At 42.2% G+C, this 16,560-nt stretch overlaps 1 protein-coding gene across 3 annotated transcripts in view; it reads left to right on the top strand.

The window, feature by feature from the left end:
* The first annotated feature begins 304 nt into the window (after positions 1–304).
* hivep1 (HIVEP zinc finger 1) overlaps positions 305–16,560 on the top strand; it is a 67,585-nt gene continuing 51,329 nt past the window's right edge. For 2 of the 3 annotated variants that reach the window (XM_065470519.1, XM_065470522.1), the window contains exons 1-2: positions 305–398; positions 2,565–2,699. In XM_065470519.1, coding sequence (XP_065326591.1) covers positions 2,660–2,699 — 40 coding nt within the window. In that variant the 5' untranslated portion in view covers positions 305–398; positions 2,565–2,659. Of the gene's footprint in view, positions 399–1,387; positions 1,560–2,564; positions 2,700–16,560 lie in introns of those variants that run through there. The other variant, XM_065470520.1, reaches the window with a different exon arrangement.

Raw genomic sequence — 16,560 nt, 5'->3', positions numbered from 1 at the left:
CCGGGAAAACCGTCAGTCCTGAGCTATGTGCAGAAGAGAGGCTGAGTGGGGGTCCGGCAGGGGGGTTGCAACAAGCGACGCGGAATGCGGCGCCTCACCTGCAGACGTGGAGGGAGCGAGCACAGGGAGGAAGAGGAGGAGGTGCGGCTCACTGAAGGGGCATCGACGAGGAGGCGTCGGGGCCTGCGCTAACGTGGCGGCCGTCGGGAGCCCCCCGCTGGCCTGGGAGGACACCCCTCGTGGCTGGGAGGCGGAGACGGGACCCCCGCTGACGTCAGTAGGCCTGTCTGTTTCCTGCAATAGAAAGTGAGAGAGAAGGTGAAGGGAGAAAACACAGCGGATCCCCTTCTTACTCTAAAAGGTGTGCTGCGGCCCTGACACGAGCCAAACCCGCACCTGTGAGTATCACCGCGTCCCGCGCGCTCGCTTTGCTCCCCCGCGCGCGTTTGCGGCTGCTAAAGGTCGAGCTCGGCTGCTGCAGCCGGAGACAGTCCGACATGCTTTTATAGCTGTGTGTGTGTGTGTTGCCCGGTTTTAGCCCGTCGCTAACTTTGAGGGGGGGGGGAGAAGGAGGGGGAGGAGGAGCAGGAGGAAGGGGGGTCTGTTACTGAGAGAGGAGAGGTGTGAGTCTGTTTGTGCATTTATTTTATTATATATTTTTTGCGCAGTGTTGTTTTTGGACCCTGCAGCACAGAAAAAAAGAAAAAAAAACTTGCGGCTTGCCGGGGTCGCCTCTCTGCGCAGTGCCCGCTGTTGCACTTGGAGGTAAGCCAAGCAGCTACACCTGCTGCTCCTCAGTGTGTTTGTGTGTCCGCTGTTGCCGTGACAAACGTGTGTGTTTGTGTGTGTGTGTTTGAGTGGCTGAACTGGAATCTGACTGCATTTTGTTGGATAAAGGGAAGCGTCCCATTCGAGCGCTGTTGCAGCGACAAGCGAGGGGTTTTCCCTGGCTCCTCCCTCCCTCACAGGGCGTTCACGTGTTGCAACAGGCACAAAATACGCTATTCCCACGCATTGTTTTTGCTGACTTCATTGCACGCAGTTAAATGCCAGTAATGCCCTTTTTTTCTTTTTAGCTCTGCTGTGCTTCTAATGACTGCACTGCATGAACCCGGAGCACACATGGTCCTGCAGCCCGCTCTGCATCGAATGCTTAATATTTCTCAGTCTTGTGATTAACTCAGAGCCAGTGGGGGCTGCTTTTGCATTTCGCCCCTCAGGTGTGAAATCATCACTCTTTGGTCACCTGAACGGGACGCAGCATTGTATGTTGTTCTCCCTCGCTCTCGCTCCCGTTCTCTCTCTCTCTCTCTCGTGTCAGTATCGGGGTGTTTCCTCGCATATCTGTGCGCGCACAAACACACAGGCAAGCAGTCAGGCTGGCTGGCAGACGGACTGACAGACAGACGAAACGTCTCTCTCCTCCTCCTCCTCTAGCTCCTCCAGCTCGTCCGCGCCGTCGACCCCTGCGCTCAAACACCACCCGGCGAGGAGCCCCTCTTCATGCGTCTGCTGAAGCCGAGCTTGCATGTGTTTTTGTGCGACCTGCTGCAGCGAGTGTGAGTACCGTGAGATGATGTCATTGCTCTAGCGCCACATGTACCAACTGTATGGAGACAAATCATCACCATCATCATCATCATCCAGTTGTAGTAAGTGTTATGTAACATTGGTGAGGAAGAGAGGAGGGGGGAGGAAACAAAAGACTTGATTCCTGAAGCACTGCTGCTCACTGCAACGTGCACGTCTCCTGCAGGGGTAAGGGGGGTGTTTTGGGGACACGGTGGTGGAGATGATGCAAGGGCAAAGGCAGGCTAATGGTGCCATTAAATGAGAGGTTTTATTCATGATTTTTAGTGATTTCCTGTCTGCGCAGAGGGGGAGCGTTTGCTCTGCGGTTGCTTGTGCATGTCAGGTAGCTCTGTGGGTTGACATCTGGGTAACATTTAACTTGAACGCCCACCTTTTTCTGTCAGCCGGAATTTGCATTGCAGCCATAATAAGCTTCTAATCTTCCACTTAGGGAAAGGTCATCGATTGATATCGGTGCGAAAACAATTGATGGAGGGTGCAGACCTGCAAGACTGAACTTTGACAGAAAGATCTCTGACACTTCTTCACCTGACGCTCAGAGGGGGGGTGGTTGTATAGTTTGCATGATTTGAGATCCACGCTGACGTTCGTTAAAGTGATGAGCAGTAACTCTATCATTTCTGTGTCAGCCTCGAGATCAGAGCGGCAGATAGCAGCCGCTGCAGGGTTATGTTGATATCGACAGAATGTCTTCACACCTCCTCCCCTCTGACGGCAGAGAGCAGGCCGAGCCTCACCGCGCAGCGCTGCACGTAGTTTCAAGGCGGCCCTGAAATGGGGGAAAAACTCCGACCCGGGCACCTGTTTGAGGAGCACGCTCAATCAGCCGCTCTGTCCTGGACTCCCAGACAGCTGCCAAGTGGGAGCAGGAGAGGCTGCACAGTGCCTCATTGATCTGTGGAGCTCATGTTTGGCCTCTGCAGACTTGATGTATTCACAGTATATGTGTGTGTTTGTTTATTCCCCTCTAGATGTGCCAAGACCGCTCAGGAGTCGACTCACCTCAAGGTTAACAGCCACTCCCCCCCCCACCCCTCAAGATGCACCTGTGAACTGAGGCGGAAAGATGCCGCGCACCAAGCAGAACAACCCCAAGAATTTAAAAGGTGAGTTAGCGACCGTCCTGCTTCGAGGTTTCCTCAGATACTTTCGGCTATAGGACGCGTTGGTTTGGATGGAATTTTTAAGGGGAAGTGCTCTGTTGACTCGCCGCCTGGTTGTATTTCTTCCTTCAAGATGTGTGATTCGATTGAAAATAGCATCTTTATTTCCTGAAATGTCAGGCGTAGAAGAAGAAGAAGATGAAGAGAGGAGCAAGGCATGAGCTGAATAAGAGGAACTGCAGCCTTGCTGGTTGTTGCTGTGATAACATTATTTATGCTTATCTGAGAACTGAGTGTAGTGTTGGAATAGCTCTCCAGTGTTTGGGTTAAGTTGTGCTGTTTCTCCTTGAACTCCAGGAATTTTTATTTTTTTCATGAGATGGTGAAGTAGTTTTGGTTCCTCCATTTGCTGTTATCGTCTTCATGCTGCGTACAGACGTCAGTGCGCTTTGTTGCTGGTTTTCGGGCTAATGCGGTCGCCTTGTGGGAGTTTAATTTAGAGTCTTTGTGCTCATTTGCAGCCTAAAATTTGAGATTTTCTGCAAAGTTGGCCTGCTGACAGCTTGTGTGCTGGAAAAGTAACCCTGATGCTGGTTTTTTGCTCTGTGTTTCTAGACAAACAAAATAACCTGTGTAGTTTACCAGTGCACACGTGGTACATATACCTGCACTCACAGCGTGCACAGGTCAGCAGTTTGCCTTTACACCGATCTCCTGATTTTCTTAGTAATGTTGCTCTGCAACCATCAATGCAGCTGAACAATTGTGTTGCTTTGATCTCAACTTTGCAACTTGGCATTGGACGCGAGGGGACGTTAAACCCTTTAGAGCACTTCTGAAGACGAGGCTTTGGTGGATAAAAGGCTCAAAAGCAGAACTTCCTCCTGCGTGAGACCTGGCATTGTGTCCCGTGTGAAACCGAAAGCAAATATTAAAATTATTATTTTCAGATGTTACACAAAAATATTTTGAGTTTTCAGTCAAACTCTGGTTTAGCTGAGGCCACAAAACTACTTGGTTAGGTTGAGGAAACTTGTGGTAGTAAAAATAAACACACAGGTTTGATGCTCTTCATGGAAACAGCCACAAAGCTAATCTCGTAGGCTCAGCTCTGTGGTGGTTGGAGATCTCACAGTATTAGTTCTTATTACTCAAAGATGAAAATTCTGCAGTAGGATATAGACTTAAATAATAAATAATGCTGTCAGTAAAATTCATCTTTAATTTTAATTTTGTGTATTTCTGTAAATTACATTAAAAGTAAAAAAGAAGGCTAATAAAAGGACTAATCTAATAATAAATATAATAGAATTTTAAAATATTAAAGATATCAACGGTTATCTTTATGTTCCAGGGATATGATGATTGTGTTTCTGACTATCCCGGTTACCCTGATCAGGCCTTTTTCTTTCCTCTCTCCTCCACCTTGCTTTACTTCATATTATGGATCGAGTTTAAGGTACTTTCCAGTAGTGGCTGCTTCATTGGTGTGCCCTCCCTCTGGTCACTGCAGCGAGAGCAAACTGAGAGGCTTATTTTATCGCCGGTCGAGTTATCGGTTCACCTGAGACATCCCAGTGCTCCCTGCCACCAAACGCTTCATGTAAAACTTGTATCCCCATTTTAATTTTTTTTATTTTAAATTGTGATGTGATGCATTTTTGCTTTCACATCTTTGTGTCCCAAGTTCATTAATGTAAACAGAGAATTGTGGCTTTTGTTTGCCTTTCAAAGCGCAGTATTAACATAAAGCGAGCCAGTGTTTTGCTTTTAATCTCCCTCAGTGGCTCTCATGGGCCTGTCACCTCTTACACAATGGTGCATTACAGGCAGTTTTTGGCGCTTGTGAATGTGCAGATATTTACTTTAATACACACATTTAACAAAGTTGAAGATTAAAGGCCTGATGGAGGCATGCTTAAGTCAAAGCATCCTCCCGCGGAGCACCAATTGGCTTGAAGGATTCCTTGTTATGTCGAGAATTGACAGATTTGTGTGTCAACAGACGTTTGCAGTTCACAGATCGACAAATGTGCAGCGTTACATGCTGGGTGTGAAAATGTGCATCACTGCCATTCCCCAGCAGTCAATCCTCACAGATTTGTCCACGAGCAGCCAGCCAGAGTCCCTCTGTTTATCTTATAAACACTTCCTGTGTGTGTGTTTTGTTTTTTTGCTCCTCGTGGAGCCTCTTTGGACAAACCACATAAATAATTGAGCTTTACAACAGTTCATTACTTTGCCCGACAGAGGACGATAGAAATGGCGGTCGAACGATGCTCGAGTCTGTTTAAATGGTGTTGGTGCAGACGGCGGTGCTGCAGCTGCCGCAGTGTTTGTGGAATTTGAATTTCAGAGTTTCAGAGGATGATTAGCAGAAATTTGATGAGCGCAGCTGATCGTTATTTCAGGGGTGTGTTTAGAAGATCTTGAATGGAAGCCAGAATTGTTTTTAAGTAAAAATGTGCAAAGAATGAAATTCTTGTGACTTTGTATCTGTGTTTGGCTTCTTGAAGTTGTCCTTGAAGCAGAAGGTGACCTGAACCTGATGTTTTTTGCACACGTATACTCAGATCTGTTCTATCATGACTATTTGAACACCACAAACCACACGAATCTGATAATTTTCACTTCTGATTAGGGTCGCTTTCATATGTGCTTCTTATATTAGTTGTATACAGAACACGTGACCTTTCCATCGCTCACCTGAGTGTTTTGCCACGAGTCTTGTGGTGGAGATGCTGACATGTGTAGGTAAAAGTGACCTTTCACTTCATGAAATTTTGGTTTCAGTAAAGCCATTTGTGTCAAAGTGAAACCGCTCCCTGCTCCAGCTCCTCATCCACATGCAGCTCTATATGGGAGAAGCCCGTAAGTTTAAGTTGACTCTGTTTGTCCTCTTCAACCTGCCTGTAAAAGCTCTATTATTGTGTCAGCTCAGGAATGTTTTTAAAAACAAAGGAGAGAAAATCAGACCGGAGCAGCAATGTGAGGGTAGGTTATTCTGTTTGTCTGGGGGCATGTGATGTCTCCCTCAAGCCATTTTCTGTGTTTGAACTTTTTTTTTCTTGCCTTGTTAAAGTTGGTTTGTGGTTCTTCGTGTGAAAGATGAACTGATTGTGGAAATCTGGGCCGATACAGGTGCTTTTAAAGAAGAATCTGGCTCACAGCTGATGCCGAAATTGATGTTTTTAATTGATTTGTGTCTGTGTGTTTTATCAACTCTTCATTTTTCAACATTTATCCAGTACAAATGCTGATGTTCGTTTTATCATTACTGCCCAGCTTTGTGAGCATATTTTTTATATTTTCTTTTAGGTTTTCTGGTCATTTTGACCCTTTGTAGGTTTGTTTGATGCATCCAGCCCACTTCAGTTGATTCCCAAAGTCCAATTTGCTTTTCTTTTTTTTTCTTTTTTTTTTTTGTACAGCAAATGTATGAAATGTGAAGTTGTGTTGGCTCTGATATTACAGAGATAACATTTGGCAGTGGTGCAGCTTTTCATTGTTTGCCTAAGTAAACTAGGAGGGGTTTCCACAGATTTGGATTGTACTTATAGCAGATAGTTGTTGGTGTTTTTGTGCATGTGTTGTAAGAAACATAAGTTTTCCTCTGCAAATATTTCAGTCTGAGCCCCAACTGCACAGTCTTGGGCTGCAGGTGGAGACAGGAGTCCCTGTTCTGCTCTGCAGCTTTGGTTAGCTCGGTGTAGCAGCGCTCTAAACCAGCCTCTCCACCTGCTGTAGGTTGTGGTTAGAGAGGCCTTCAAGCTCATAAATTAATCACATACGGTGCTGGTCTGAGCCTGCCTAGGTGAAGTCTATGTGTAATTTCTGAATGTGCGGTAATGAAAACTATAGCCCGAGACATTGTTTTTTGGCAGTCTGCTCTAATAAACTGTACATCAGAAAAGGCTAAAAGGTTTTTACTTAAATGGAAATGTTAGTTGTTCGATGGGTTTCTGTGGCTGCTCGGCTCATTTTTGTTCAGTAGGAGGAGAATTAACTGTTTTGACATTTTAATGTGGAAGCAAGTGTAGAAACAACTGCACTGTGGGAGGATTTTTACATAAAAGTGTGTTCAAAATTTACGATTTGGCTCTTTATTTTTGGTCAGATGTTCTCGTGTGGTGGTAAAATCAAACCTTACAGTTTAGATGCAACTCTTTACTCAGTTTAAAGTAAAAGTCTCTCTGTGTTTCTCATCTTTTAAATGCAGTACATTGTCAGCTAAGTGCTGACTTATTTCCATCCTCCGTTCTGGTGACATTTCTGAACGTCTTGTGGGGAGTACCCACTTCACTTCCTCATCACTTGATGACTTGTTGAGACATTTGTTTGGCGTCTCCTCATGCCTTTTGACCCAGTTCATCACCTCTCCTCAGGGCTCTGCTCTCAAGGGGTTTTCTTTATCAGACAGGAAGTGCTAATTGCATGGCGTGCAATCACATGCTTAAACACTGCTGTGGAGAATTTCTTTTTCTGGAAACTCAAAGAAGCCTCTTCAGACTGCCCTGAAGCTGTCACATGATGATGCTCAACGCCCAAGTTTTAAAAAACACCCCGCTGCCTTTAACACAGAATTTCCTTTGCATATTAACACTCCAGTAATTCATCAAGCAAAGAGGTGCTGTTTAATTCTTTTCTCAGGTCCTCTCTGCCTTACAGGCTTGGCAGCATCTGCCTGGGATATAAAAAGAAGCACAGTAAAAAAATTTTCCCTCCAGTCAACTGAAATCTGACTTGACAAACATTATACTGTTAGGAAACGAAGAACGAATGTTTTCAGAGTGTTAGTTACATTATTTCTGTTTTCTTAAAGTCAGTTTTTATTGTTTTAAGCCATATTTTACAGAAGTGTGAGCCCCGTGGTGAAGCTTTTAGTGGAAAAAGAAAAGCGAAGATGAGTTTTAAGCTTCATTAATTTATATACTTCAGAGAGCAGGTGTTTTTTGTTTTTGTTTTTTTAAAGGCTACGGCTCAGGTGGTACAACGTGCTTGCCACTAACCTCAGTTTAATGGTGGTTTTGTCCCCGCCTCTTCCACGTGTCAAAACGTCCTTGTGCAAAAACCCAAACTGACTCCCAGGTCTGCTCTCTGTGTGTGAGAATAACTGAGAAATGTAAACTACTTTAAGCACCACAGAGGTAGAAGTGTTCTAAAAGTGGAAACCATTAATCATATCTGTTGCATTCCTTTGCGTGTTATCTTAAGGTTAAAATCTAAAAAGACCAAAGCATGAGGATTTATTTGAAAAAGAAACAAGCACACCTGAGAACAGCATTCCTCCTCCAAGGCTGAAAATGCACTCAGCTGTGCATGAATCCAGATTAGTTTGTGCCAATTTCTTGAAGTTATGAAGTGGTGTTATGATGGCAAATGTCCAATATAGCCTTTTCTCACAGTGGAGATGAGTCCACATCAAGATCCTGGTAGACTGAAGTTAATCACTGTTAAGTTGGGCCAATCTCTGGTTAAATCCATCCATAACTTTTTGAGTAATCCAGCCAAGCAAGCAACCCACCCACACATGGAACCTCCTTGGCGGAGGTAGTTATAGCCATGTATCAGTGATGTTTTTGTGTGAGTGAGAATTACCCGCCAGTCAAAACAAGATGATGTTTTTTCATTTTAAATTGTCTGTCAACTCATCTTTTCAACCCAAAATGTCCAAATGTTCAAAGTTGCAGTTTCTCTAGTGGCCACTTGAGGCTAGCTACAAAAATGAGCTATTTCCCACTGACTTCTGTTTTAAAGTGTCAAATCTGTTTACAGCATAGTACAAAAAACAACCTGGTATTAACACGTAACACCCTCTTAGAGTTTTTCTTACCTTCACCTCTGCTTATTGGAGTCACAGAGCTGGACTTTTTGACTGTGTTTGTGCCTTTTGTTGTGCTTTCAGTGAAAATATCTGACTAATAATACGGCTCGCTGTGTGGTACAGACATCCAAGAAGTCCGTGCTTTAGCGTTTGGCGAGTGAAAGTTAAATATTTTATTGGTTTGTTACTTGGCGTGAATCAGCAGGTATCTATGTCTGTGCCATGCCCATGCATAGATGTTCAAGCTAGCGAGCAATAACTCAGAGACAGTATGGGTGCAACTACCATGATGTCACCCGCTGGTTTCTGAATTTCTGTTATGACCCCTTTGAGTTGAAGGTTTCTGCTGTGGCCATCTTGATTGTAAGAAACGGGAAGTGACAATGAGGGGTGGGTCTGGGTGGAAAACCGCTTGCTTTTTGGCTGACAACTTGTGACTGACAAGTCGTCAGCCAATGAGTGAGTGGAAAATATAACGGCTAATGCTTCTTAAAAAAATAAAACTGAATACTGAATAAAATGGGTTATTTAGTATGACCCAAAATCAGTGACTAAGCCTGCAAACTCAGCAGCAAAGTGTTTCCAGAGTTCAAGAAAGAGACATTTTATTTTTTTTCATAGGCCTTTTATAGGACCTGAAGTCTTTTTGCAACCACAGCTATTGCATTCTGGTGCCTTTCAGACAGAATGCAGGTTTAAGGGATTTCCACATTGGCTTAATTTTTCCGAGCAGGAAGCAACAACCATCTAACTTAGTGGTCTACCCTCTTGTGTGACATGACCACATGACCGCTCAAAAAACCCCCAGCATGCTAACTTTCAGTCCAGACACCAGTGAGCGATGCCACAGTGGCTACATCCTTCTTTTACATGCAGTCTCTGGCTACCACAATCTATTTTAAACTTTAAACGACATAAAATGTCAGTTAATCATGATTTCTATTGGCTCATTGTTACTAGGATTTTTTTTTTTTTTTTTTTTTTTGTTGCTGTTGCCAGGAGTTCAACGCTGGTGTCAGAATGGACTTTCAGCATTAAACTGGATAAAAATAACAACCAACTGATGTTCAAAGCAGGATCACTGATGCTTAGTTTCTATAAATTACTATTTTTTTTTTTTTTTTGTAGAAAGAGAAAAATCTTTCTACACTATAAGGACAGGGTGTTCAGTTTAAGATTAATAAATACTTCCAGAAGCACTTGGAGGACCTGGAGTGACTGATAAACTGGTCACTTGGTGTTTAACTGTGGGACTGAATAAGAAACACGCAGATCCAAACAAACGGCCGAGAGGAAGGAACTGTGAGTTTGTTTTGTTTCTGTTAAATCTGTGGGCTGCTCTGGGAGAGCATTCGCTGGCTGTATTTTTGTCTCAGTCATAACAAACCATCGCACACAGAGCATTTTTCTCATGTGAGACACAAAGAAGGAAAACCCTGGTCCCAGGTGATCAGTGAATCATTTACCCTCATGGGAAGGCTTTAAGATTGATTAAAGAAGCTGAACTTCCAAACTAAATTAACTTTTTAATATTCTTTACTGCCAGGGTTGCATCAGGCTCCCTTCAGTATATAGATCATGTGTTTGTGTGCACAGTCAGGAATGATCTCGTGACGCAGGTTGTGGGTAACAGTGCAGGAAGTTAGGAACTCCTGTCCTCCCTCCTCTGAGTCTTTGTTTACTTTTGTGAAACAGCTGCTCTCTTAGCTCTGCTGCAGTGGTTTCCCCTTCAGAGGAACACACACACACACACAGACAGAGAGAGAGAGAGAAACGCAAGCAGAAATACAAATAACAGTTGGTGTACTTAGTTTTGTTAACGTAAACAGTACAAGTGCATCAACCTCAATTTATCCACTGTGAATTTATCCTCAGTGATTAAAAGTGACTTGCATACTGGATTCATGCCCACAAGCTAACAAACTAAATGGAAGTAATGCCCGTGCACTTCTGCTGGGAGCTTTACTCACTTTTTTGTACCATGTGCACAATTTTCACATTCAAATTGGTCTGTGGTTCGCAGCTTAAATAGATGTTTTCAAACTGTGATACTTTCTGTTACATATCAGCTTTCACAGTGGGGAATACTCATATTAAACATGGCCAAAATTTCAGCTAATCAAGTCATGTATAAGTAATCACTGTTAGTCATTAGCTCAGGCTTTAAACGACTTTAAAGACTCAAGTTTTTTTCTCTCTTGACTTGTAGGTGAAAGCAGATGTCCCCAGTATGGTCACCTTGGGCAGCTCTGGGTGTGAGCACAGAAGCCCCATGTTTAAGCTTTCTTTTTTCTGTGGGGCAGCTAATCAGAAGACAGATCTAAAGAGAGAGATAAAGCAGCTTGTTTCAGACAAATGATTACCTCAGAGTCTCCAGCAAGGCCTGATGTAAGATAAATAAGGATTACTTTGAACTTTGAGTCATGCAAAGCTAGTCCAAACGAGAAATGAGCATGCATCATCTTTAAGCTTGTGTTTACAGTTGAGCCGATGGCTGGTGATGTGAAATGTTAAACTTCAGAATATCATTTGAGCCAAACATCTATAATAAAGTGTATGTAATACTAAAATGTTTAACATCAACCTACACTGACTGGCCTATCAGAGCTTATAGGACTGAATAGGATAACCTTTGGTATACAAATGCTTGGTAGCATCCAGTGTAAGGTTTCTGGTGCTTCAGATAAAAACAAAAACAACAAAAATGTCGTAACTGTAAGATACAGCTCGTCTCGCGCTACGTTGAGGCGTCGGCCGCTTCACCCTTGCTGGTCTGTTTTGGTTTGTTTTTTTTCCAGACCTGGTGAAGAAGCACAGCCACAAATGTCCTTTTGATCCTCTGCAACGACATTAGCAAGGAGGGAGGTCGACAACCTCAACAGCGTCACAGCGATGAGGAAAATCCTGCACCATCTTCATGATATTTTTGCACTCATGTAAACAGTCGGGGGCAGCGAGGCTTAAACGAACAGAGCTACGACTCCAACCTCAGACCTTCAGTTAAATCTGGACACTTTAGTTTAATTGTGCATCGATGAGCCTTCACTTTAATAATATTCAGATTTAGAAGCACAATAAAATTATTAGTTGGTCATTAAGTTGTTGCATTCGACATCCCATCGTATGTTTTAAGACAACTGACTTTTATTTTTAAAAGTTTAACTTCTAAGTTTGTTGCTTTAAAAAAAACAGCACAAACAACTTTATCAGTTAAATTTGTGTTATTTGTTTTATAAATTTATAAAATACAGTTGCCTTCAAACCCTTTGTACACAGTGTGCAACAACATTACAGAGTGGGAACCAGGAAATGTGAATAGACAGAAATAGTTTGTGAATTTTAACGGTTCAATTACAAAGTTAGGTCTCTAAAATGTGATCTATCGATAGCATCTCTTTCTCTAAAAGATATATGCTATATGAAAGTGTAGCACGAAAAAATGAAAAGTGTGTGAAAGAGAAATGACAAATAAACATAATACAAAAATGTTCGTTTGTTGTCAGCACAGTGTACCTAAACTTGATATTTAAAGTTCAAGGAGGTGGGTGAGATATCCTGTGCTCTATACTGGGAACTAGGTTGACCATCTACATGTGAAAGTACTGTTTTAAATGGTGGTAAAATAAACACCTTCACCTGAGCGACAGCTGTGAATGTCAGATGTGTTGTGCGTCTAAAATAGGATGTTTGGCCTAGTTGCAGTGGAAAGTGTGGCCTTGAATTCAACTTGCTGATTGAGAATTTTTATTTTTTTTTTAAAATCTTTGTGACAGTGTGCACCGAGCTGCGTTCACTGTCTGTCTTTAGAGTATTTATGGGCCATTTTAAAAAGTCTGAAAATATCTTAAATTCACAGTTACTAACAGAAACCCCTCAGATTTTCTTACATTACATTTGGAGTTATAATTGTTCTTAGTCACGTCACAATGCTGAAGGTCTTGCCCGGGTTGATTTTAGGTTCAGTGGGCTGATGCGCTTTCAGTTCACTGGTGGAAACCCTGAAGATGAGTTCAGCGACACATGGCTCAATAAAAATAATACTCTTGGTATTTAATCTGCACTGTGTGTGCGTACTATGAAATATTTTCAATTTTAATTTTTTACTGAAATTCTCATGTTTCATATTTTTTGCATTCCATTGCTGGTTTCAGTTCAAGTGGTTATAAATGTTTATGAAGTGCAGTATAGGAAGGATTTGCTCTTTTCCTGATTTCTTGGGGTTTTGGATATTTGTCACTCTTACACGTTTCAGATCTAGTCAAAGTCAGACTTAAATCACATTGAGATTATGAGGTTTATTTTTGTCTAACATAAATTTTTTCAACCTTGGAAACAGTTGAGTGTGAGAAATGTGCAAAAAAAAAAAAGAAATCAAGAAGGGGCCAAAATGTAGGGTACCTAACCGTAAAAGGAAGCCGAAGTTTTCATTCTGCGATAGTCTTCTTACTCCTACTAGTCTTTAAAGCTGCTGTTTTGTCTGATGATCATTTGTGTTTCCGTGGGGATGCCCTCATAATCGTCTTTGTTGGGCACAGGTTTCTGTTGCATTCAAATAAATGACAGAAACAGGAAAAACCTTCTGAGAATAACTTTCCATCGGTTTCACCCAGTCACCAGAAGTTTCCCAGTCTGTATTTGTATCTGTACATCCTTTTTGTTTGTGGTAATTTTCAGCATAGTCCACAAACATCTGTGTGGTGGTTCGTGGTGTCTTCTAATTTCCCCTCTCGGGGGAAGCACATGTAGAAATAGACAGTGAGGTGTTGACCTGCAGGAGACCCTTTCTTTTGCAACCATTTAATAAAAGCCAGACTTTAGAAATGTGCTCATCTTACATTGTTGGCGTTTGAAAACTAGAGCCAATCAAAACGTGTCTCAATATGAGGGAGAGGGGATTAAAAATGCTGTGTAGTCCCAAATAAAGAGGCACACCTGGTACCTGTAAGACCATCTTCCAGATGCTGCCTTCCATGTGGTGTTTATCATCTGTCTGTGTGGTTTCTTGGGTTTTCTCTCCCGTTCCTGGACAAGTCTGCCCCTGAAAATGCCCAGACTTGTTAGCAGCTTCAGTGTTTATTGAACTGACTCTGCATTCCTCGTCTTATACAAAAAAAAGATCCTTACACCGAAGCCCTACAGGTCTGATTTTAGCTTTACCGGGCATCACGCTGTGTGATTAATGGTAAACAACTGCAGTGAATGCAGGTACATTTAACAAGGTGAAAAATGTTTACCCTGTAAAGCTGATGCAGGGAAAGGGAGATGGTATTTCCCATCCCTCAGTGTGCTGACACAGATATAAATAAAGCTTCTGCATCTTATTACTTTAACCTGTTGGCTGATTAATGTGTAATGTGTGAGAATGGGGACTTTATTACTCTTCAAGCAGGTGCAAAATTATCTTTACAAGCCAAATTCTGGATTTGATTTGTCTTTAAGCTTGTGTTGTTTTTTTTGCTTTTTCTCTTTTCGCTGCTGCAGTAATTTGCAACAAACTGCCATCAGTTTCCCGTTAATGATCAACCACTTCTCTGACCTCAGCACTGACTGTGGTTAAACATCCACGTCCAGAATCGGCTACAGCAGCTACTTCCCTTAATCACAGTGGGCACGCTAACCGACCCAAGGCCGACACTGAACACAGGAACAGAGTTGTTTGTTGCTTGAAAGCTGCAACAAAAGTTGAGCTTCTCTGGTCTCGCCGCCTTTGTTTTTTAGCAGAACTGACCTTCTTCTAACCCTCGGGAGTGTTTTGCGATGCCTCTTTGTCAGCTTTCTGCACTGGCCTTGTGCTTTGGCTTTGACCTGCTATGCATTTCCTTCCCAATCTCCCTTAATCACAGAGTCACACCAAGGTCAGGGTTTCTTGAAGATTTTCAACTGAATGTAAATCATTAGGCTTATCTAGTAGTTTCATTTTTCATTTAGACTCAAATTAAAAATAAATCTGATGTAAAATCTTAAAAAATGGTGTCTTGTATACCGATAGGAGGAAAAATAAGTTGGTATTAAATTATATTTTAATGTGAAATCATGATAAAGAGCTTCATTTGCAGCTCACATCATTATAGTAACCTTTCTTTCACACCTTCATAGGTTTGCTTCATTTTAAAGGTTTAAAAAAACACTACAGACAACCTGCTCAGCACCACACAGCCTTAAGACACAATGAGCTTCGAACAGAGTGAAGCTGGAGGCAATCTCTGCCAACCGTTCCACTTCCTGCTAATCAGAAATACAGAAATTTGGTTGCACAACAGGGAGCGCTCCTAAAATCGTATTCCTTAAATACGAGGGAATGGAGGAGAGCTGCTAAAATAATTATATAAACCTGCTTCTAGACAAACAAGATGTTATTTCAGTTTTCAAAAATAAATTGTCACTATGTCCAAGTAATTCAGATTTTGTCCTTTAATTTTTTTTCAGCTACATTTTGACCATAAAATTGTATTATTCTCATAATACATATAGCAGCACAAAAGTACTGAACCACCTACACATACAGCTACAGGAGCTGCTTGGCCATGCCATGAAGCTCCTGATGCACAGTTTTCTGTCCCGATGTTAATAACAGAGGAGGTCTGGAAGGAGTTGTTGTGGTTCCAAACACTTTGCAATAACACCAGTAATAGTTGATGGTGGAACATCTAGGAGAGAAGAAACTGACTTGTTTGTAACAGAGAGCTCTTCTGTGAAAGAATGAGTCGTGCTAATTTTTGTAAAGGCAGTCTGCACGGCTGGTTGTTTGTCTGTGGCACCTGTTTGTAGACAATAACTAGACTTTAAAAGCGTAGTTAAACTACAACAGAAACTTTGATGTGTAGTTTAACTCGTACTGCTTGCGTCATGCCTGAAATCAAATTGGCAGATCCCATAGAGTAGCCTACGGTGCTGTGGTGGCCTTTCTACTCAAAATTAAAATGTGAATTATCCAATGTTGCAACAGCTTTTATCAAAAATATTTCCAAAAAATGAGGTTGACTTCACTCTGCATGAATACCTCCCTATGAAACTGGAAGTCTAAAGAGTGGAAAACTCTAAACTTAGAAGTTCTTAGTGGAGTGTTTAGCTGCTAAAAGGCCACACATTTGACTCAGGAGTGGGCAGAAACCCCAAACAGAGTTAAGAGAAGAACAAACACAACTGCAGAAAAATGACGATATTGGTGTGTATTTGCTGGATGTGTATAATAATAAGGGGGGGTTGTTGAATTTAGAGTGTTGGCCCTTCTTTATCTTGACTGATCGATGTTGGGCCTTAAAGCAAACTGTGATTACTCTGGCGGTGAATCCTGGGCTCCGAATATCACTGCAGCGATATCAGGAGAAAGATGCATGAAGGGTAGGTTAAATGTTTGGCATGTAGGGGTTTTTTTTGGTCACTACGCTTGTCTACTGAGTGTAGGGGATTTGTTAGCATGCACTTGGGTACTTCAGACTGCAGGAGAGGATACTGGGACAGAGCCATGATTTAGGGCAAATACAGCAATGAGTGTGCAGGTGACTCAATGTGAACACAGACTGATGTCTTGTGGGAACGTCTGAAGTTGCTAGCCTGACTAGCTTCTGCTTTCTTTGTAGAAAAGAGAATCTGGCTTCATCTTTGCAACCAATCAGGGCAGTTATTGAGAAGCTCCTATCTAGAAAACAAAACACAAACACTTAAAATCATTGAGAACTTTGAGTAAAGTTTAAAAAGCATGTTTTTTCTTATTTCTACTACAAATGTGCTCACAATGAGCGTATCATAGCATAGATCATTCTCTTTTCTGAAACATAATGACCAAAAATTTAAAAAATGAAGATGATATTTTATTCAGTAGGACTTGAAATGAGGGCTTGAACCCTAAAACTCATCAGAGAAGTGTTTACAGAGGTTAAGTGTGAGGGTTGTTTTTCCTTAGACTTCCTAGCGCCAGAAGTCGTTGTGCAACCACTGGTATCCCCTCCTTCCCCTCCCATTAAGAGTGTAGATTTTAAGCACTTCCGCATTGGCTTCACTTTTTAGACATGGAAGCTATGTCCATCTGTTATACTGTCT

Source organism: Pelmatolapia mariae, linkage group LG22 (genome assembly GCF_036321145.2).
Source record: "Pelmatolapia mariae isolate MD_Pm_ZW linkage group LG22, Pm_UMD_F_2, whole genome shotgun sequence".
NCBI lineage: Eukaryota > Metazoa > Chordata > Actinopteri > Cichliformes > Cichlidae > Pelmatolapia > Pelmatolapia mariae.
The sequence above is the reverse complement of the archived record's forward strand: the minus strand, read 5'-3'. Positions and strand labels throughout refer to the sequence as shown.